The 23,441-nt window shown below is 40.5% G+C and overlaps 1 protein-coding gene across 1 annotated transcript; it reads right to left on the bottom strand.

The window, feature by feature from the left end:
* Positions 1-2,777: 2,777 nt before the first annotated feature.
* On the bottom strand, positions 2,778-22,348 carry cdh17 (cadherin 17, LI cadherin (liver-intestine)). Its single transcript, XM_088999633.1, has 18 exons — positions 22,292-22,348; positions 20,291-20,386; positions 19,989-20,126; positions 18,813-18,948; positions 18,571-18,729; positions 16,752-16,904; positions 16,476-16,681; positions 16,280-16,411; positions 14,925-15,075; positions 13,726-13,938; positions 13,577-13,653; positions 11,438-11,626; positions 8,695-8,939; positions 6,676-6,806; positions 5,478-5,702; positions 5,288-5,398; positions 3,312-3,428; positions 2,778-3,215 (listed from the first exon to the last, which is right to left on the bottom strand). Exons 1-18 carry the CDS (start codon positions 22,340-22,342, stop codon positions 3,133-3,135), a joined length of 2,613 nt encoding a protein of 870 aa, XP_088855759.1. The 5' UTR covers positions 22,343-22,348; the 3' UTR covers positions 2,778-3,132.
* Between the last annotated feature and the right edge of the window lie 1,093 nt (positions 22,349-23,441).

Below are 23,441 nucleotides of genomic sequence, written 5' to 3'. Positions count from 1 at the left end.
ATAGATAGATAGATAGATAGATAGATAGATAGATAGATAGATAGATAGATAGATAGATAGATAGATAGATAGATAGATTTTTTTTTTTCTTTCACTATATAAACCAATATGTATGTATTGCATTGTATTTTGGTCAGCCGCCCTCATTTCAAGGTCATAGAACTCCAGACCCATATCATTTAGGAATTAACTTTTTTGTGATGAAAGAATAGAATCTAAGGTTTCTCATGTTGCATTAAATGTTTATTTAGTTCTAAAACTCAATATTCTGTGGATCCTGCGATTTGAGGGAAAATGACAAAAACCCTGGCACTGGATTGGACACATTTTTGCACATCATCTGGCAGTGAATGAGTTAAGAGGGAATGTCTTTAACATATGCACATAGTTTTGTCTATATTTGAAATAGCATTGTAATCATGTTCAAATTTGGAAGTTTTTTTTTTAATAGAACAACTAAATAAATGACACTTTTTGAAACTTGTCCTATTATCCCCAAAATGCATTTTCATCCAATGTTGGGGCGAGTACAGTACTTTGGAAAGTGACGCTGGCGTAGACGTAATGAGAAAATTCACACGCACACGCACACACACACACACACACACACACACACACACACACACACACACACACACACACACACACACACACACACACACACACACACACACACACACACACACACACACATTCCTGTTACAAAGGTGTTGTGAGGTCTGGATAACTCCAGATAAGGAGTGAGGACCAAGGTTTCTGATAAATTTAGAGAACTAGTGTTACATGTGAAGACTAAATGTCACCCCATTTCCCACTTCAACTTCTTTAAAAACAAAGCAATAAAAAGTGGACTTGAAACTGAAATAACAGCGGGAGTTAGGTTTCTGAATGGCTACATTCAAAGTCCTCATGCCTGTGGTGAATTTGGTTAAAATATCGTTTTACTTTTTGTGGTATGAACTTTTTCCTCATTAAACACGCACACACACAGATAAAGACACAGTGAGTAAAAAGTGTGTGTATCCAAGTGAAATGAAAATACACACCAAAAACTCATTTTGCGTGAATTTGTGAGGACCTCTCTGAAACTTTAACAGATGCATATATAGACCCTAAAGAAGCCTTTACAATAAAACACTTGTGAGGACGGGCCAAAAGGTCCTCACTTGTCAATAATGTCCTCACTACGTATGGTATAAAAGGTTAGTGGTCCTCACAAGAGTAGTCATACACGCACACACACACACGCACACACCCACTGTTTCACTATTTGCGATGCGTGTACCCTGACTGCATTCAAAGCTGCACGTGGCCCTCCGGCACGTCTACGACAGCACATGTGGCGTCGGCTTCCGACCAGCTGCCATGTGATGTTTTTGTCCCCGTTTCGACTTTACCGCCATTGTCTTCACTTGTTTGCAAGGCACAATGAGCCACCAATCGCGCAATTCTTCGCTGCTGCCTAATAAGACGTGAGTCATAGCGGTGGCGCTTTGACTGCACCGCGGCAGACGGACGCTGAAGTGGAGGAGGACGAAGAGGAGGAGGAGGAGGACAAGACTTGACTGGGCGGTGTTAGCGCTTCATACGGAGTGAAATGTCACAATGTGAACAGAAGGCTTTCGTGTGAAAGTGGGGATGTTCATGTGTTCGTGTACCCCGTAGGCCCACGCGCTTATTTATACAAACAAAACAAAAAGAAGTCCAAGATGGCGCTGAGAAGAAAAGAGCGTCAGTGCAGAGCGCACGTATGTGGAATTGTCGCGGCTTGGAATTGAAGCGGATTTACGTGGGGCAGGAGATGTGAGACGATCTCTTTGCGTCAATGGATGCTACACAGCTTCGTTTTTGCTTTCAACATTTAGCTTGTAGCAGACATGCATATTTCATGATGATCCACTGATGAAAAGGACGGTTTGATCCTCTCCTGTTTCATCGAACTGCTTCCTGTAATAAAGTGTTTGTCTTGTATTCAAACATAATAGAGTACGTGGGGAAAGTCGTTAATATTGCACTTTTTATGTTCCTGTTGTGTTTATTATTTTGCTTTGTTTTGACTATGGTGTAGAAAAGTGCGTAAGATTGAATGATTGTGTCCTTTGTGTTGTAATAATAATAATACATTTCATTTATAAGCACCTTTCAAAACTCAAGGACATTTTACAGTCACAGGATATTTTATTCTTCGGGTGAGCAGCGGCAGACACACACGCCAGCGTTCACTCAACCCGGAAGTAACATAAAATGATCGTCATTACACAACAACAACAATGATAATAATAATATTCAATCGAAAACGTCGTGTAAACGTCACGTCTGCCACTTTGAATGCATTTCAACCTATGACCTTTTGACTTACGACCATTTTGTCAGAACGGAATCCGGTCGTAACTCGGATGTTACCTGTATATCTATCTATCTAGAGAGAGATAAATATAGATAAATAAATATAGATAAGTAAATATAGATAAATAAAGATAGATAGATAGATAGATAGATAGATAGATGTGTCACATTGTTATTTATTTGTAGTTGTTTTGACTTGAAGATGGCACAGCGAAAGTGGCTGCTTTTAAACCAGTTCTTGTACTTTGTCTACTTCTTCCTTTCCTTTCCTCATCACTATGCTGCTGTGAAATGTCAATTTCTCCACTGCGAGACTAATAAATGTGAATCCAATCCAATCAAAATGCAACTCACATAACAATTGGAGCTGGTGCAGGAAATAAGAAAATACAAATGACAACATACTCAGAAAAACACCATTCATCGTGTAATAGTGGCTCCCATTTGTTTCGTTTATTAGAGGAGGCAAGGGGGGGGGGGGATAAAACATATCACGTGATAGTCAACATTTTTTCATGTTACAGCGATGGGACCATATTAATAAATTAGGGCGGGGCCACCTGACATGATTAACCCTGCTTGGCAACTTTTAATCATGTCGTTATTTTGTTTATGTGTTGTATGTATTTAGTTAATACAACGTGGGCAAGAAAATAAAAAGACTTTGCGGTGACTGGTGGCGGCTATGCAACCTTCTTAAATGTACACACTTTCCTCGAAAGGTCGTTCACCAAAGAAAGTCCTCACGTGACACACAAAAAAAAAGTTACAAATGTCGAGTTGTGTCTACATCAAGGCGTTCTTCTCCACCTCCTCGCTGTTCTTCCCGCGTTTACTCGAACGTTTGACGGCGATGACGAGGATCAGAACTGCAAACATGTACAGGTGGTTGATATTATTATTATTATTATTATTATTATTATTATTATTTTTGCTTCAAGAATGAGAGGGAAAGTGAAACTCACCACAGAATCCCAAAGTTCCCGCCAGGATGCCGATGGTGGGTCCCATTCCGTATTTGAAGCCGTGCTCGCCCGGCGCTACATAGCAGTAGCCCAGCTCTGTGCACGTGCACACGTGCACTGATGAATGGAGAAATAGATTAGCAGATGATTATTTTTTTGTATAAAAATAAGATGACACCAAACATATTAGAATGTCTTTTAGCTAACTTTGGGTTGCCGAGTCCCCCCCCAAAAAAAGACCATTTGTTGATTTGAACTGTCTTTTAGATTTTGAGATATCAATATTTTTGATTGATAATTTATAATGAACGTGCGCCGATGCGAATGTGGAACTGTCGCGGCTCGGAATTGAAGCGGATTTACTGTACGCGGGACAGTAGATGTGAGACAATCTTTTTTCGTCAATGCATGCTACAGCTTCGTGTTTGCTTTCAACATTTAGCATTGTAGTAGACGTGCATACGTCCCTGATCCACTGCTGAAAAGGACGCTTTGATCCTCTCCTCTTTCATCTAGAACTGTTTCATGTCACAAAGAGGGTACAGCAAGTGCTGAAGAATGAATGACTCTGTGTCTTTATGTTGTCATATTATTTGTTATTTAGTTTTTTTTGTTGTTCTGACTTGATGGCGCCGCGAGAGTGAGCTAGCTAACAGATAGCTAATAGATAGCCAGCTAGACAGTTAGCTAACTAGCTAGATAGCATATAGCTAATAAATATCCAGCTACAGAGCTAGCTAGCTAGCCAGATAGCTAATAATAATACATTTCTCCACTGTGAGACTAATAAAGGCAAATCCAATCCAATCCAATTTCATTTCAAAAACAAAAAAAAAAACAAACACGCAAAGTACAATATTTAAATGTATCTTTGTTTTTGTTGAAAAAGACTGAAAGTGTCATCATCTTTCGTCATGCTTTTTGATTATTGGTGAATATTGTGAGATGAGACGTTTGTTCATTTAGGAACAACACGGTTCATTTACTGTAAATAGGTAGAGTAACCGGTGCACTGTAACATTTTATAACACCGGTGTCAAAGTCAAGGCCCGGGGTCCAAATCTGGTCCGCTACATCACTTTATTTGTCCCTCAAGCATGTCAAGTGCCATGATGCTTGCCAAAGTCCGAACTAACATTTCAAATTGTCCAATGTACACCACAATAACAGTCATTTCTTTACTTCAGATTTGAAAACTAGTTATTCACTCATTTGTTATGCAAGTCTGTGTGTAATATGAAATATTTTAATGGCTTCCCCAAATTCATAACAGCCCCCAAGAGGAAACCGTAAGTACAATGTGGTCCGCAGCAAAAAAATGACAACCTTGTTGGACAAAATGGTTGTTTCATCCTGTCACTCAAAATGTGTTTTTGAATGTAAAAAGATGCCACGTGAGTATTTAATAAATATACTGCTATGTCATGGATTTTGGAACTGAATCCCGGTGGTAAAGTATTTTCGTCATAAAGTCTGTAAAAGTAGCAAGTGGAATTCTGTCGTATTTAACTCATTCACTGCTAGACGATGTGCAAAAATGTGTCCGCTTCAGTGCCAGGTCTTTTGTCATTTTCACTCAAATTCCAGGCCCACAGAATATTGCGTTTTAGGACAACATAAACATTCAATACAACCCTAGACTCTCTTCTTTTATCAGAAAAGTTAATTCCTAAGTTATACGGGTTTGGAGTTATCTGAGCTTTAAATGGGGGCGGCGATACAAAATACATTGCAATACATACATATTGGTTTATGTAGCTAAAGCTGTTTAAAAATGCGCTAACATGGACAAAAGTTAAATGCTGCCCACTCGTAGGAGGGGAAAAAACATGCCGGAGGTCTGACCAGCGCTTTATCTGGACACATTCACGTCACATTTTCAATTCTCGAATAAATTCAGGAAAGAATTCCGTGAGTGAGTTAACAGGTATTTACATTTTTAATAAAACAGAATAAATTCTAGGGCTTATACTGACCCTCAAAGGACTGCGTGACTCCCACCCCTGCGTTATCTTTCACGCTGATGGGCAGACTAAAGGTCCTGTCTTCAGTTGGCGTTTTCTTCAAGGTCAACTTGGCTGTGGTTCCTGTGGAGTACACAACAAGAAGAGCGTGATGGAAGGTGTTCTGATACCGCATGGGATAGTCCACGCATGATTTCAGTACCGTCAATGCTTTGCAGGTCCCAGTTGTGGGATTTTTTGCTATGGACCAGAGCAAAGGTGAAAGGTTGCGAAAATGGAGGGCCGTCCGCGTCGTGAGCCGTGATCAACACCGGCTCGGGTTTCTTCAGGCACATGAAGGCTTGCGTCTCTGTCAGTTTGGGGTTGTTGTCATTCACATCCAGCAGCCTCACCGACACCACGCGCTCGTTGAACTTTTCGGGGTTGTCTGTCGAGTGGATGTGACATTTGGAGTTACGTATATTCATTCCCCGCAACCCGAATGAGGACAAGCGCTATCATATTATCAACGTCTTCTGTGGCAGTAAAGCCCATTAGTTACTAGAATACACGTAACATCCAAGTTACGACCGGGTTCTGTTCCGACAAAACGGTTGTAAGTCAAACGGTCGTAAGTCGAAATCCGTTCAAAATGGCCAACGTGATGTTTACATGACAGGATAGTATTCAATGTCAATCTGTTGTTTTTACGCAATGTTTTCTATTGAATACTATTATATACCAAACTGTTTACAGTTCATTTATACATTTTTATAACTTTTAGTGTCATTTTTAGCATTTTATATTTCGTATTATCGATTTTTATTACTGTATACCTGTACCTGTCATGTATACAAAATTGTTTACTGCACAGTTCATTTATAAATGTCATACTTACCTTTTAGTGTCACTTTTATCAGTTTATATTTCACATTATCGATTTCTACTTTATATTTCGATTTTATATAGTGGGTTAAAGAAAACACTTAAATAATACAGCATTATTACAGTATTACATGCCCTCTGTTGAAAAATTGCTATTCCTGCTAACAGCCAGAAGGGGTCGCCCGACACACACACGCTCAGGCGGACGGCGAAGGAAAAAAAGCAGTGTACAGTACTACAGGAGATGTTGCCGGGCATCTGCACTGTATAACTACTGTACTGAGTGTAGTCACGCGGTAGATTGCTGTGCAAGTGTGTGACATGTTGGCTGGCCAAAATTGTACTACGCGTTGCCGGCTGCTTGCGGTGCCAGGGTCTGGTGGTCGTAAGTGCGGATGGTCGTAAATCGGATGTTACCTGTATATGCAAATAACTTTTACCACCACAGTTCGAAAAAAAAAAAAAAAAAAAAAAAGATCCAGTCGATCGAGTATAATAAGTAAGTGTCAAAATGTTTTTTGCAAAATGTTTCATACCCTTCTCAAAGGCAGTGACAGTGACTTCAAAGGTCTCAAGGGTCTCTCTGTCCATCTTGACCTTGCTCCTAATTTGTCCAGTGACTTCATTCAGCTCCAGCCAGCCTTTGGTGTCACCTTCCATTTTGAAACTGCCCCCAAAAACAACAACGACAACAATCACTCAGACAAAGTCAGAGCAAACAAATCAATAGTTTTACTTGACTCGTGTGCGCGCACGTGATGGAAGCAAAGTCAAAAACAAGGCAGGCAAATTTAAAGTGCGAGGAATTATTGATGACTTTTGTGATTGATTTGCACGTGCTGCTTTTTGAGGTCAGTTTACTTCATCACGTTGTCGTAGCTTGTAAACTTCCACAGAAACATTCCGCATACACACACACACACTTTAGCCTCACACATGTAAAACAATGACACTTTCTTGTCAGCCCAAATAAATGAGTCAAGAAAGTGCCAAACCCACTCATTAACTTAATGATTGGCAAACCCACTAACGTAATAATTCACTCATGAACTTATTTATTCAATTCATGAACTACCGCGACAAGACTTACAAACTTACAAACTCATTCCCCCACTCAAAAAGTGAACCAACTCACGCACTCAGTATGTGACTTACTCATTAACGACATAACTCATAAGCAAATAACAAAAAACGGATTCACTTCATCATTTAACTGTTTCTTTAAGTGCTTCGTTACAGCTCCAGAAATTGTGAAAGCGCTATAAAGCAGCATGCATTGTTGTATTATATTGTGTAGTATTAACTTATTCTTCAAATAACTAATTAAACAAACTTGAACACTAAATAACTTACGAAGTTACTAATTAATTAGTGAATAACCCAATAATTTACTTCTTCACACGAATTCAAAACTTTTTTCGATTAAACCTCACTCACTCATCACAAAGTCGCTTAAATACATCACTCACTCTCTGTCACTTTCTCACTCAATCTCTCTCTCTCTCTCTCTCTCTCTCTCTCTCTCTCTCTCTCTCTCTCTCTCTCTCACACACACACACACATTCTCTCATTCAGTCACTCTCTCTCTCCCTCCCTCACTCACTCACAGTCTCTCTCTCTCTCTCTCTCTCTCTCTCTCTCTCTCTCTCTCTCTCTCTCTCTCTCTCTCTCTCACTCACTGGCTCACTCACTCACTTGCTTACTCACTCACTCATTCACAGTCTCTCCTCTCTCACTAACTCACTCACTTACTCATTCTCTCCTGTGTCTCTTTTCACTCTGTCACTCATTCTCTCCTGTGTCTCTTTTCACTCTGTCACTCATTCTCTCTCTCTGTCTCTTTTCACTCACTCACTCACTCACTCACTCACTCACTCACTCACTCACTCACTCACTCACTCACTCACTCACTCACTCACAGTCTCTCTCATTTCACTCACTCACTCACTCACTCACTCACTCACTCACTCACTCACTCACTCACAGTCTCTCTCTCTCTCTCTCTCTCTCTCTCTCTCTCTCTCTCTCTCTCTCTCTCTCTCTCTCTCTCTCTCTCTCTCTCTTCTCTCTCACTAGCTTACTCACTCACTGGCTCACTCACTCACTTGCTTACTCACTCACTCATTCACAGTCTCTCCTCTCTCACTAACTCACTCACTTACTCATTCTCTCCTGTGTCTCTTTTCACTCACTCACTCACTCACTCACTCACTCACTCACTCACTCACTCACTCACTCACTCACTCACTCACTCACTCTCTCTTTTCACTCACTCACTCACTCACTCACTCACTCACTCACTCACTCACTCACTCACTCACTCACTCACTCACTCACAGTCTCTCTCTTTTCACTCACTCACTCACTCACTCACAGTCTCTCTCTTTTCACTCACTCACTCACTCACTCACTCACTCACTCACTCACTCACTCACTCACTCACTCACTCACTCACTCACTCACTCACTCACTCACTCACTCACTCACTCACTCACTCACTCACTCACTCACTCACTCACTCACTCACTCACTCACTCGTAGTCTCTCTCACTCACCGTATCTCTTTTCCCTCGGGGTCGTTGGCCTCCACCGTGAGCAACACGGCTCCCTCCGTGGTGTTTTCGGGGACGACGACATCCAGGATGTCAAGGGTAAACTCCGGGACCTCGTCGACGTCAGTTAGCGACACGGACGCAAAGGCGGTGGATTCGGCACCGTACTCCAGGCCCCTCATCAAAGGCTCCGGGTTCCGAGCATCGATCTTCAATTTGTAGGAGGACGAGGTCTCAAAATCCAGAGCCTGTAGGCACACAAGGAGTGCAGGTTTGACAACGAGATTTTTCGATGGCTAAAATGACCCCAATGAGACATTTTACGACGGCGACATGTTTCCATTGCTACCATCGTGACTCAGTCATGCAATAAAAAATGCCCTGTCGGAGACTTTATCCACAATGTCTTTTATTTTAGGTCCATAGCCCATTAAAAAAAACATTTGCATAAAAGAAATCATTCTGAATCCCCAAAGTGGATTCCAAACACAATTTAACACTCAATTGCTATTACATAAGCATAACTGTGAACAGATTGCATTTCAATAAAAAATATTACCATGACAATGGAGCTAAATTACAGAGTACTGCAATTCTCTCTCTTAAAGCATAAATTGATGTCCTCTTACAGGCTAACCGTGAGGATTTTGCATGCAGGGTTCCAAGGGTGCTACAGTTAATTAATGATTTAAAAAAATATTTGGTAATGAAATAAAATAATCAACAAAATGATTTAAAAAGAACTGAATCCACTTATCCTCAATAGGGTCGCAGATTATCGGAGAATATGCAAATTCCAGGCCAGAATCAAACCCTGCACCGAGAGCGCAAACAAGTTGCCGACCGGACCCCCTGATGCTAAAACCAAAACAAACTAAGTCCATTTTCATTTTGCCAGTTAACTCATTCACTGCCATCCCCGAATTTATTCGGGAATTGCAAATATGACGTGGAGCGCCATTCCCTAATTTTCTCTGTGTTTTTCTTGTTTGGGTGCTGATAAAGCGCTTGTCAGACATCTGGCAATGGTTTTCCCTACCACGAGGGTGGCAGCATTTGCCATTTGTACAGCTGCCCCCATTTTCAAGCTCAGAAAACTCTTGACACATATAACTTATGAAAATAGCTCTTTTTTTCTGATGAAAGAAGAGTCTAAAGTTTATTACGTTGTATTGAATGTTGATGTAGTCCTGAGTCCAAGAAGCTTCGTCAGCGAGAGCTACCAGCAAAACTTTTGTTCACTGACAAAGCTTCTCGGATGAGGAGCGAAACATCCGACACCTTCAAAGTACACATGACGGCTGAAGAAACCTTTTCATCGATGGACCACTCCTGTATGACTGAGAGCGTACACAGACGTATGTATGTAGTAAAACTCAAGATTCTATGGGTCCTGCAATTTGAGTGATAATGACTGGAGTGGACCCATTTTTGCACATCGTCCGGCAGTGAATGAGTTAATATGTTTCATGAGCTTCCAGATTTGATTTTAAATGTATTTACTTTGGTAGTGTTGTTCGTCCACCGAGAAGAGGTCAAAAGGTCTTTTGATCAAAACATTATAATTGAATTTACTCCACTATAGAATGATACCTTGGCTTACAAACTTAATTGGTTCCCAGACAGTGTGTGTAAGGCGAAAAGTGTGTTTCCCCAAAAATAATTTCCCATAGGAAACCATTAAAATGAGAAAAATCTGTTCCCAGGTGCCCATAAAACATAATTTTCTACTTTCTAATTTACTAAGCCTCAAAACTACACAAAATACAGTAAAGTCTCGTTATATCGATATCGGATATATCGATAGTCCCGGTTATATTGATACTATTTCTATGCACGCACGGAGAAAATTACATGCAAACAGGGTCGGATATATCGATAGTCCCGGTTATATCGATATTTTTTCGGACTCCCTTGAATATCGATATAACGAGACTTTACTGTATACCTTATTTTATGTATAATAAATGTGATATAGTATTATGATTAAAGAAATAAACTGTACTATATAATAAAGTCGTTTTATTCACCCTTGTGATGGTCGTTGATGGCTTGATGGAGTGGCCGGTTTCCTCAGCATTAAATACTTGATGAGGAACGTAAATTTCTTCTTTCACCTTCTTGAGGAATGATCCCTTGTAGGTGCTTTCTCTGTGATAATTTTATCTAGTTCCTCATCAATTGTGTTCTAGTTAGCTGGGTTGATAGCTTTTTGCATCAACTGTACAGATGGCTTGTGCGGGTTGTTTGTGGAGCCTGATTGATGGGATATTTTAACCTTGCAGTATACACTCTGCCTTTGAGCTATCAAAGTTGAAACTCTCTCACTGTCGTCTGCCTATGTCTTTAATGTTTAAACCACCCCCCTCACTGCTGTGTTCTTGACCAATCACGTGGCTTTAACCGAAGACTTTGGGCAGGTAACAGAGGACAAAAACAGTCGGCTGCCATTTTGTTGTTAGAAGAAGGGGCTCGTTCGCAAATGACACATCACTCATTGAGGCAGCTCCGTGTACGAAAAAAGTTCGTATGGCAAGGTAAAGTTTTCAGAAATGTAACATTCGTAAACCGAAAAGTTTGTAACCCAAAGGGTTCGTAAACCGAGGTATCACTGTACTTTTCTAATCTTTTTCTTTTGTTTGTTGTAAAAAAAAAAAACTGATCCTAAAACTAATAAGAGCTAAACGCAAACAAAGCATTTAAAAACTGAAAACCCCCTAAACTATTACAAATGTGAAGTTTGTACCTTTGCGATGACCACATGGCCGACACCTTTTCCGTCCGTTTCCACGGCAAAGACGCCGTCGTCGTTGCCAGCTGAGATGTGAAACTCGATGAAGGAGCTGCCGCTGTCTGCGTCGTCATCATCCGACGCGCTGATGCTGAGCACCGTTTGTCCCACGGCGGCGTCTTCGGCCACCGTGTAGCTGCCGTACTGAACGATAACACGAACACACACATCAGGAGCTCTACTCACATGTACGGATTTTTCCGTTGTCTTGATTATACGAAACGAAAAAGAAAGGAGCGTCAGCGCTGAGCGCCGATCCGTATGTGGAACTGTTGCGGCTTGGAATTGAAGCGGATTTACGTGGGACAGGAGATGTGACAATCTCTTTTCATGCTACAGCTTTGTGTTTGCTTTAAGCCACAGTTATACGCATTCTAAAATACATATGACCTTTTAGAGGAAGGTAGACAGCTTGTTATGTTATCAGGTTACATGATATACAGGGGGTGTCAAACCAATTATTTTCAGTTATGGTTTCCTTCGGATTGGTCGTCATGAATTTTTGGGAAACCATATACAGGTAAATGTTGAAGTCCCTCCCCATACAGCGCACAAAAAACGTTGAATAACTAGTTTTAAAAATCAGAAGTCAAGAATCGCTGCTTGGAATTGAAGCGAATTTACGTGGGATAGGAGATGTGAGACAATTTCTTTTCGTCAATGGATGCTATAGTGTTTTTTTTTTTTTTTGGAAAGTTGTCGGTCACCCGGGCGCAGACGTTCTGTAAGTTGTACGCCCGACGTAAAAGCAGACGTTATTTCAGACACTGGAGAGAGCTCTAATCAAAGGGACGGAGGGATAAATAAATAAATACATCTAAAAACAACTATCATTATTTATATTTCCCCCAGTAGAACGTCTGTGTAAGCTCTCAGTCGTACAGGAGTGGTCAATCGATGAAAAGGTTTCTTCAGCCGTCATCTGTACTTCTTTGAAGGTCTCGGACGTTTCGCTTCTTATCCAAGAAACTTCGTCAGCAAACTAAAGTCTTACTGGTAGTTTAGGCCCTATATATATATCCCTACTGTCCAGACATGGCGGTGCCGGACTCTGTCTGGACAGTAGGGATATATATATATATAGGGCCTAAACTACCAGTAAGATTTTAGTTTGCTGACGAAGTTTCTTGGATAAGAAGCGAAACGTCCGACACCTTCAAAGAAGTAAAGATGACGGCTGAAGAAACCTTTTCATCGATTCCCCCAGTAGAATTACATAAACTTTGCAACGGGATGACGTAATTTATGTAATAAGAGAACTATCGCGGTTTGGAATTGAAGCGGATTTACGTGGGACATGAAATGTGAGACAATCTCTTCTTGTCAATGGATGCTACAGGTTCGCGTTTGCTTTCAACATTTAGCTTGTAGCCGATGTGCGTGTTTCAGCATGATGTCTCTGATCCACTGGTGAAAAGGACGCTTTAATCCTTTCATCTTTCATCTAGAACTGCTTCATGCAACAAAGAAGGTGCTGAAAGTACTTAAGATTGAATGACAGTCTCTGTCTTTTGTGTTGTGTCACGTTATTTGTTATTTAGTTTTTGTTGTTGTTGTTTTGACTTCAAGATGGCGCTGCGAGAGTGGCTGCCTTTACAGAAGCGCCTGTATTTTGATTTTCTACTTCTTCCTTTCCTTTCCTCTTACTTTCATCACTTTGCTGCTGTGAAATGTAAATTTCTCCACTGCCAAACTAATAAAGGTCTAATCTTCAGTCAAAAAAAGCTTTATGTGGATTGATGGTTAAAAAAACTATTACCAGTCATGATAAAAAAATTCATAAGCACATCTCCACTTATGATTACTTTAACCTGGAAAAATGTAAAATTTCAACTGTGTTTGGGATTTTTTGGGGGGTCATTAACTTTTTTTTGTTTATTAGTTCTTAATCCATTACTTAATCGTATGCTCATTCATGAATAACTTGTGCTCTATGATATTATTTTTTGCCTTTTACTTGACTAGATGAATCAGTTCATCCGCTTGCACCAGATTCTTTGATCCTCCTTCACAAGTACAGCGTGCAGTTCCTTTTTGCCACCTCTGATTCGGCGAAACACTGAATCTAATGAGCTGCGATGATTGTGTGCTTACATCATTCTTCTCAAAGAGAGGCAACTCGTTGTTCACATCAATGACCTTGACCACGACCTTACAGACAACACTGTAAACTAAAGGACAGAAGTGATGAGATAAATACAGGCACCAAAATGTCTGTCTGTTGTTGTTTGTGTTTCACTGACTCTCTTCATCACTGACTCTAACATCCAGGTTGTACACCTGATGGTTTCTGCGCTGCAGTACACGTAGCGTTTGGATTCGACCGGAGGCAGCGTCAATGGCGAAGGAATCGGGGGAGGTAGAGGGCTGCTGGGACATGATGGTATAGGTCAGCAGAGCGTTCAACGTCTCCGCTTGGTCGGCGTCGTGGGCCATCAGTTCGCCGATCAGACTTCCTGAAATCACAACAGAGAAGTGAACTTGAGAGTTTTGAAAAGCACAACAACATAAATGAAATGTATTATTATTATTATTATTATTATTATTATTAAAGATGTCACACTTTTTAACTCGTTCACTGCCAGACGTGCAAAAATGTGTCCACTCCATGGCAGGGTTTTTGTCATTTGCGCTCAAATTGCAGGACCCACCGAATATTGAGTTTTAGGACTACATAAACATTCAATAATAATAATAATTATCATCATCATCATCATCATTCAATGCAGCATAAGAAACCATAGACTCTCTTCTTTCATCAGAAAAAAAGAGTTAATTCCTAAATTATGGGTCTGGAGTTATCTGAGCTTGAAATGGAGGCAACTGTACAAAAGGCAAATTGTGCCCGCTCATAGGAGGGAACAACATGGCCAGAGGTCTGACCGCAACTCGATCTGTACCCCTCGAACCACCACAAGAAAAAACAAAACCCGAACGTCATATTTTCAATTCCAGAATAAATTTGGGAATGGCAGTGAATGAGTTAGAGGTGCTTAACATTGACCTTTAACTACATTTTGTTAATCGATTACAATTTTACATCAGTGTTACCAAGTGGCCACATAGTTCCATGCGCGCAAGCCATATGACAAAAATGCCATTTTAAATACATGCTTACGTGCAACATATGAATTCTTCATATATTTCGAACACATTTACAAGGTGCTCTCACGCAAAAAAGGTACCATTTGGGGATATAAATTGACTTGTGCCGAGCCGCATGTATTATTATGCATGTTTTCATCTCCCACAGTAAATAAACAATACAATAGCGTGAATGTATTTTTTCGAACATATTTCTTTTTTTAATACATCCACGAGCCACTTATAGTTACAGTTTCCCATCCGTGACGCTGATATTTACAATGCAAATGTAGGAACAAGTGTTTGGCCTTGAAGCACAACAACAAGAAAAATACTCAAACGACTGCGGAGGTCTCACCTACAGGCTCGTCCTCCTGCACCTCAAACACAGTCTCCTCTTTCTCGCACACGGGCGGATTGTCGTTCACATCCTCCACCACAACGTGGATCTCCATCGGGGGATCCACTTGGTTCTGATAGTCATCTTCAGCCATCACGACCAGGATGTACTGAAACAGGAGCAGTTCTAGTTAGTTACCGTACTTGTCTGATGTAACATATATGTCGGCTTTAGAAGAGGCGAAGGGGGAAGATAAAAACTGTAAAAAAAAAAAATCTGTATTTTAGAATTCACATTTTGGCCATACAAAAATAAAATGAATAATAATAATAAATTTAAAAATAAATAAATACATAAATAAATAAGAAAAGAAATACATAATCAATAATAAATACATATTAAATAATATTAAATAATAAATAATGAATCATAAATAATAACTAATAAATAAATAACCAATAAACAAAAAAATACCTAATAATAAATACATAATAAATACATAACTGGGTAAAGGATCAAATAAATAAATAAATAAATTAATTAATTAATACAATCTAACAACTACGATTATTTTTATTTCCCCCAGTGACGTAATTTATGTAATATGTGGAACTATCGTGGCATGGAATTGAAGCGGATTTACGTGGAACAGGAGATGTGAGACAATCTCTTTTCGTCAATGGATGCTACAGCTTCGTGCTTGCTTTCAAAACTTAGCTTGTAGCAGACGTGCACATTCCATCATGACGTATCTGATCCACTGGTGAAAAGGAGGCTTGAACTGCTTCTTGTAATAACGTGTTTGTCTTGTATTCAAACATAATAGAGTACACAGGGAACGTCGTTAATATTACACAACGGTCCATGTTTTTATGTTCCTGTTGTGTTTATTATTTTGCTTTGTGTTGACTATTATGTGAAGCGCTTTTTTACAGCTGCAGCTATTATGAAAGCGCTACATAAATTAGAATGTATTGTATTGTATTGTATTGTATTGTATTGTATTGTATTGCATGGTATGTTATGGTATGGTATGGTATGGTATGGTATGGTATTGTATTGTATTGTATTGTATTGTATTGTATTGTATTGTATTGTATTGTATTGTATTGTATTGTCGACCTATATACACACTCACATTAGTGGTTTAAGTTTGTTACTTCTGGCTTGAGTGAACGCTGGTGCGAATGGCAACCGCTGCTCACCCGCAGAAAAAAAATCTTTTCCAGTGACTGTAAAGTATCCTTGAGAGTTTTGAAAGGCGCTTAGAAATAAAATGTATTATTATTAATATCAATCCATGTAATTTGTGACTCCTCAACTCTACTTGTAAGAGGAACTCAATAATGTGCAAAAGCTTCAACAGCATTCACCATGTCCTTCTCCTCCCTGTCGAGCTCCTCCATGAGCAGAATTTCTCCATCCTCTGTGATCTGGAACGGGAACCTAAGCTCTCGTTCTTTCTGGACAAGCCTGTAAATGGCTCTTGGCTCGTTGGACTGGACCTAAAACCAGACAACCAGATTGGTCATTGTGAAGCGTCTACATTTGAGTGAATTTCCTCCTTACCCTGGTAATGACTCGAGGGTAGGATCCTTCTAGGTGCTCCTTAATGGTGATCCTGCCGGGGTTGACCCACAGGTTGGGCTGTACCGCAATGTGCACTCTGGAGTTGCCACTCAACGCCATCTCGGAAGCTCCTCCCATGTCGTGGACTTTCACAATTAAGGTGTAATCCGGATCCTCCAGAGGGTCCAGGTTTCTGCGTCTCATCTCTGACACCAAAGAAGAAGATGCGGGGTAAGTTGACCATAAGTGACTAAATGAAATGAGTATTGCACATACCTGCTCTCTCCACACAAGTGAAGAAGGGGTTTTCTTCATTGGGGACGGTCGGCGAGGGACAGTAGTTGTTAAATTTTGCCCTGAGAGACTCAGCGCTGTGATCTTCTCCTCTGGCGTACTGGATTGTCTCTCTGGCATTGAGCATGCGCTCCCCTGTCACACAAACATTTAGAAATTATGATTTTGTTGCTCTTGTTTTTGACTGTATCCTTGGTTGTTTTGAAAGGCGCCTATAAAGAACATTCATTATTATTATTATTATTATTATTATTATTATTATTATTATTATTATTATCATCTCATCTTCCGTACCGCTTATTCCTCATTAGGGTCGCGGGGGTTGCTGGAGCCTATCTCAGCTGTCTTCGGGCACGAGGCGGGGGACACCCTGAATTGGTTGCTAGCCAATCGCAGGGCACACAAAGACATACAACAGTCACTCTCACACTCACACCTAGGGACAATTTGGAGTGGTCAATCTGCCTGCCATGTTTTTGGAGTGTGGGAGGAAACCGGAGGACCCGGAGAAAACCCACGCGGGTCCGGGGAGAAAATGCAAACTCCACACAGGGAGGCTGGACCGGGACGCGAACCGGCGACCTCTGCACTGTGAAGCCGGTGTGCTAACCACTCGACTATCATTATTATTATTATGGTTGCTGTTGTTGTTATTACTATTATTATTATTAATATATTAGTAATAATAATAATATAATAACATTATTAATATTATAACTATTATCTTTACTATTATAACTGTTAATCTTGATATATTACTATTATTATTACTATTATTATTATTATTATTATTATTATTATTATTATTATTATTATTATTATTATTATGACCTTTCACAACAAACAAAATTCCCATATCCAAATTTTCCTGTGCTTCCAAGAGTCATCATCACAGTAAGGGTTGAGTACAGTGTTAATTTTTTGATTGTTTGATCATAAGATATTTTTGGATTTTTTTAAATTTTAATATGGACACTATCTGTTAAAATCACACGAAGGAAGAGAAATCAAGAACAAGCTGTAAAAACTGAGGTTAAGATTGTAATTATTATTATTATTATTGATATATTTCATTTAATAGGCCATTATTAAAATTAACAATTTTATACTTTTACGCATTTTCCTATTCAACCACAAGAGGCCCATTTGACGATTTGAAAAAAATTAAATGTAACAATTGAGCTAAAAAAATGCCGACTGGTGCTCTAATAAAATTTTAAAAATTATTTATTGTGGGGAGAAGTGATTCTATTTTTTTAAAATACGTTGGACTTTAGAGACTTTGAAAAAAAAACTTTTGGCGCACAACACAAACAATTACAATGTGCATAATAATGTCGTACATTGCAAATTTCCCCATTGTCCCCATCAGAGCACAGTTCGGTTGTATTTAACTTCAAGATTCAAACTGCGTGCATAATGATGCAATATCTTACAATATCAAATATACATTTTTGATGAGCAGTTCTAACGCATTCTAATGCTGTTCAACATCGCAATGCTTTGAGCGCTACAGCTGAATATTGTTGTTCTTGATGCAAATTTGGACTGCTCCAATTTATTCAAGTATTGTGACTACTTTGCCTTCACGTGCCGCTTGATTCCAAATAATCAGTCAAATGCAATCTCACGCGACACATTACGGCAGTCTGCCACCAATCTGCATTAATCTTGCCCAGACCGGATGAGCTGCGTAATCTGGTTTCATTCGGACAATGTGCTGCCAGATTACGGTCAGAAATAGACCGATTAGTGATATTTTGAAGCCGGCACGTGTGGCGGTCGGGACGGTGGGCGTCACCTTGTTCGGTGGTGGAGATCTCTCCCGAGTTGGGATCCACCTGGAAGAGCAGAATGTTGTGTCGATTGGGGATCTGGCTGACGAGGCTGTACGTCAGATGAGCGTTGGGAGTGCTGGGGTCGTCACGATCCAACGCAAACACACGAGTGAACGGGACACCTGGGATGAGACATAACAACGCTTGCCTGATTGGATTGTGGTTGAAAAGATCAATGGTGGCGGTCGAGAAGGAGAATCAACACCTGCTGGATTGTTCTCTCGGACCAAAGCGGTGTAATAACTCTGGTTGAAATATGGAGCATGGTTGTTGATGTCCACCACGTGGATGGTTACGAAAATGGGGCCCTCGGCGACTTCATTGTCTACTAACGCCTCCACCTGGGAACAACCACATGCACATTTGTATAATTAGTGTCCGATGAAATAAAATCAGGGGCGTGGCATCCACCACACAATAGCCAAGGTCAGAATCTGTCTACCTGCACCTTGGATTAAATCCATTAAAATCAAATTGCACCACAATTTAGACCTGCTTTTAACAGGTCTAAATTCTAGTTTACCTCCTGTCACCAATTTGCAAGACGTATCACGGAAATGACCCTCAGAAAACCCAGCAAGGCCCAACCCAGTCAGTCTGTCGAATACCCACACACGAACACAATTTGCCTCAGTGTGAAAAATAAAGATGGGGCAGTTTTTATGCCCATGTTACATTTTTACGGATGCCCGTTTATGAAAATAGAATCATTGGATTTTGATGCTTTTCACGAGGTAATGACAAAATGTCCATTAACTCATTCACTGCCATTCCCGAATTTATCTGGGAATTGAAAAGCATGACGTGGAGCGCCATTCCCGAATTAGTTCTGGATTTTTTTTCAGGGGTGCCGATTAAGCGCTGATCAGACCTGTGGCAATTTTTTTCCCTTCCACAAGGGGGCAGCATTTGTCTTTTGTCCATGTTAGCGCTTTGTTCCTGCTTCGGCTGTTGTTAAAACACTGTATAAACCAGTATGTATCTATTGGATTGTATTGTGTACGGCTGCCCCCCTTTCAAGCTCAGATAACTCAAGACCCATATAATTTATGAATTTACTCCTTTTTTTCGGATGAAAGAAGAGAGTTTCAGGTTTCTTTGGAATGTTTATGGAGTCGTAAAACTCAATATTCTCTGGGTCCTGCAATGTGAGTGAAAATGACAAAAACCCTGGCACTGGAGTGGACACATTTTGCACATTGTCTGGCAGTAAATGAGGTCAACACAAAAAAATAGTGCTATTTTTTTCACATTATTTTTTTAAACAATCCCAAGCACTTAAAATTACAAGGCATAATTTCACACGTATGGTGTGTGTGTGTGTGGGGGGGGGGGGGGGGGGGGGGGGGGGGGGGGGGGGGGGGGGAGGGGGGAATGTTACCGCAACAAGGTAGTTGTCATTTTGGGACCAGTCCAGAGGTTTGTCCAAGTAGAGCCAACCGTCATCTGAGATCTTGATGGCATCCGTGCCTTCGCCGTTCAGCCTGAAATTGTTCACACCAGGATGGCTTACCTGGAACTGAGCAAAAATGATTCTCATATTAGATGAAAAAAATCAAATAAAATATGTGTGTGATTGTGTGTGTGTGTGTGTGTGTGTGTGTGTGTGTGTGTGTGTGTGTGTGTGTGTGTGTGTGTGTGTGTGTGTGTGTGTGTGTGTGTGTGTGTGTTTGAGAAAGGTACCTGACAGATTGGGTGGGGTACAAGTGTGCCCTCCTGCACCTTCACCACCAAGTTCTCAAACGGAATCTTCTTGCCCGCCAGGCCCACGCAAGCAGCCTATGAAAGGTTGAGAAAGAAAACAGTATTCCATCACCCTGAAGGGATTCCGAAGATGTTGGTGATCGTATTTAACCACAGAATCAGGAACTCAAGTCACGTAGTTGCAAAGGTGGGTATTACCTCACGATCAATAACTTTCAAACTCATGTAACATGAAATAGAAGCAAAATGTGTCTGATAGAGAATAGACAGAATAGAAGTTATCATATCTCAAAGTTTCATGCTTAAAAGGCCCACATTGGAAGTACAGAAAATCTGGGGTCAATCTGAGGTGAACAGACACAGCCTGTTAAACTGTCATCTTCATGTCGGAGATCTGTCCTTGGACTAATTTACGACTTGGTAAACTCCTTCACAGGAAGAGCTCATTAGCCAGGTTACAAATCTATCCGTTCATGGAAAGGACAACCAATTAAAATGTCTATGTTCTGTTGTTTTATAGTTGTTGGTGCTTGGGACGTCCAGGGGCGTGGTATTCAAATCAAGAAGACTATGTTTTACTAATGTATCACTTAAAGGACAACCGACGTCTCCGGACAAGTTGTGTCCATAATTTGTAAAATGGCTTCAAATGACTTTTACTGGGCATATTTCAATAAGATTCCACCGCATATAGCTATATTTTACGTTTTAAGACTCGCGCTGAACATTCAGGAAGTCTTGTTTTTGAGTTGGTGACAAGTCCGTACGTGACGTCACTGAAGGAACGCCCCTGAACGCAAAAAAGACACATTGTAGCAGTACTTCCACACGTCAATGTATTTTGCTGTACTGTTTGGTTTCAAAACCTTGTGTTGCACCCAAAAGCCGCCAGAAGAGGGAGTCCTAGATCCATGGAAGGAATTTATCAGCCTGTGGAAACGGGCTGATTCATTCCTCACAGGAGCTGGTCGTCATTTTTTTGCCTCTTTTGTGGGACGCTACATTGCAGTCCAGATGCCTCAAAATGACACGGACTGGATGTGTAACAAGAAAGCATATTCTCCGAATCTGAAGCCATTGTTTGGATTCTTCAGCAATGCAAGACGTCTTGGCGTGATGTCACGAACTGGGGGCGGGACTTTCTGAAAATGCCCAATTCGCAGCTCAATTTTTTGCAGATTTTGGAAACTTTAAGTCATTTTTATTGGTGTTTTGAATTTGAATAAAAATATCATACTGCGTGTTTTGGGTATTTTAGATGCTATAAAACGTTTTTCTGATGTCAGTTAAAAAACAAAAAAGTGATGTCGGTTGCCCTTTAAATTTGCATATAGTCTCAATAAATAGTTTGGCAGAGGGCTGCAGAAGTTGGGCGTCGGTCAGGAATGGCTCCGTCCCCTGCCGGCAGTAAAAGACAATCTTCCTGTGTTCGAGCCTTTGTTCACAGTGTCCGACCAAACATCCTTGACAGTTTTATATAACAATAAAATGTAATCTGGATGAAAATTAAAAAAAGAGTGAATAACATTTTCATTGTGTTTAGATTTTAAGAGACACTGTATAAAAAACAGGAATAACGCATTTAGTTCAGAAATTGAGTGACAGGGAACTGGAGGAAAACTGTTCCCCACACCTGCTGTGTACGATTTTATCAAATGGAAGAAACACAATTTTTACTCCAACTCCAAAACGTCAGTGAACCAAGCCAGATGAGTTATTGATTGAACCGGCAGTACATGGAAAAAGTCGGCACTTTCTTCGACAGCCCTCCTTAAACAAAGACAGGACGGGACAAAGGACGCCTTTCGCTTCAATGATTCAGCCATGAGTCACATTTTACATCACGTATGGCTTCTCAGTAAATGGAGTGTGGTTCCTCTCCAAGAGAGGTTTATTTATTTATTTATTTATTTATTTATTTATTCATTTTATTTGGTGTGTGTGTTTTGACATTGACTTATGAATATGCAGTGTACTCACAGTGCCGAGCAAGAGTGCCAGAAGACACAGATGAACCATGGGAGTCATCATCACAGTCTGCCGACAAACAACAAGAAAGAGACGAGTTCATTCATAGAGTAAAACCTGTTTTCTGTGCAATGTTCAACTGCTTTTTTTTTCTCGAAATTGTAAATAGTAAAGGTTCTAGTCATAACGTCTGCGTAAGCTCTCAGTCGTACAGGAATGGTCCATCGATGAAAAGGTTTCTTCAGCCGTCATCTGTACTTCTTTGAAGGTGTCGGACGTTTCGCTTCTTATACAATTTGGATCGTTCATACAATAGCCTGCTTAGGCAAAATAGGATTAGTAATACTGATGAGGTGATATCAGTTGAAGTGGGGCAATCAGGCCAGTCGTTAGTCAGAACAATAGGAACAATCAGTGGAGGAGCTGCAGGGAGTAGTCCTCTGCTCCCCCCAACCTGAGAGCAGGGACCTATCATAGCAGAGTCCGGCACCGCCATGTCTGGACAGTAGGGATATGTATATATAGGGCCTAAACTACCAGTAAGACTTTAGTTTGCTGACGAAGTTTCTTGGATAAGAAGCGAAATGACCGACACCTTCAAAGAAGTACAGATGACGGCTGAAGAAACCTTTTCATCGATCTAGTCATAAATTACAATGCATGGTGGATTTCATATTGCGTCAACTTTTATAGGTCAAATTTTAAAAGGAGAAATTAAAATATCTCCAAAACCTTATCTGCTAGAAAAAAAGTGAATGCATTTTGCAAATCGACATCAAAACTGGGGGGGAAAGGTGGGAGGGTCTGTATGACTCTTTTTGTTTATTTTTTTTGCTGCACGAGAATGACGTGTAATTACCTGTCCATTACAGTAGGTGGCAGAAGTGCGCACCCCTCAGCATCCTTCTCCCGATATAGTCACTCTCTCTCCTCTGGACATGTCCAAACCATCTCAGTCTGGCCTCTCTGACTTTCTCTCCAAAGCCTCGAATATGAGTTGTCCCTCTAATGGACTCATTCCTGATCCTATCCAACCTGGTCACTCCCAAAGAAAACCTCAACATCTTCAGCTCTGCTATCTGCTACCTCCAGCACTGCTTCCTGTCTTTTTTTGAGCGGCACTGTGTGCTGAGTGGTCCATCGATGAAAAGGTTTATTCAGC

This window comes from Hippocampus bargibanti, linkage group LG06 (assembly GCF_051943395.1).
Source record: "Hippocampus bargibanti isolate YZ-2025 linkage group LG06, ASM5194339v1, whole genome shotgun sequence".
Lineage (NCBI taxonomy): Eukaryota > Metazoa > Chordata > Actinopteri > Syngnathiformes > Syngnathidae > Hippocampus > Hippocampus bargibanti.
The sequence above is the reverse complement of the archived record's forward strand: the minus strand, read 5'-3'. Positions and strand labels throughout refer to the sequence as shown.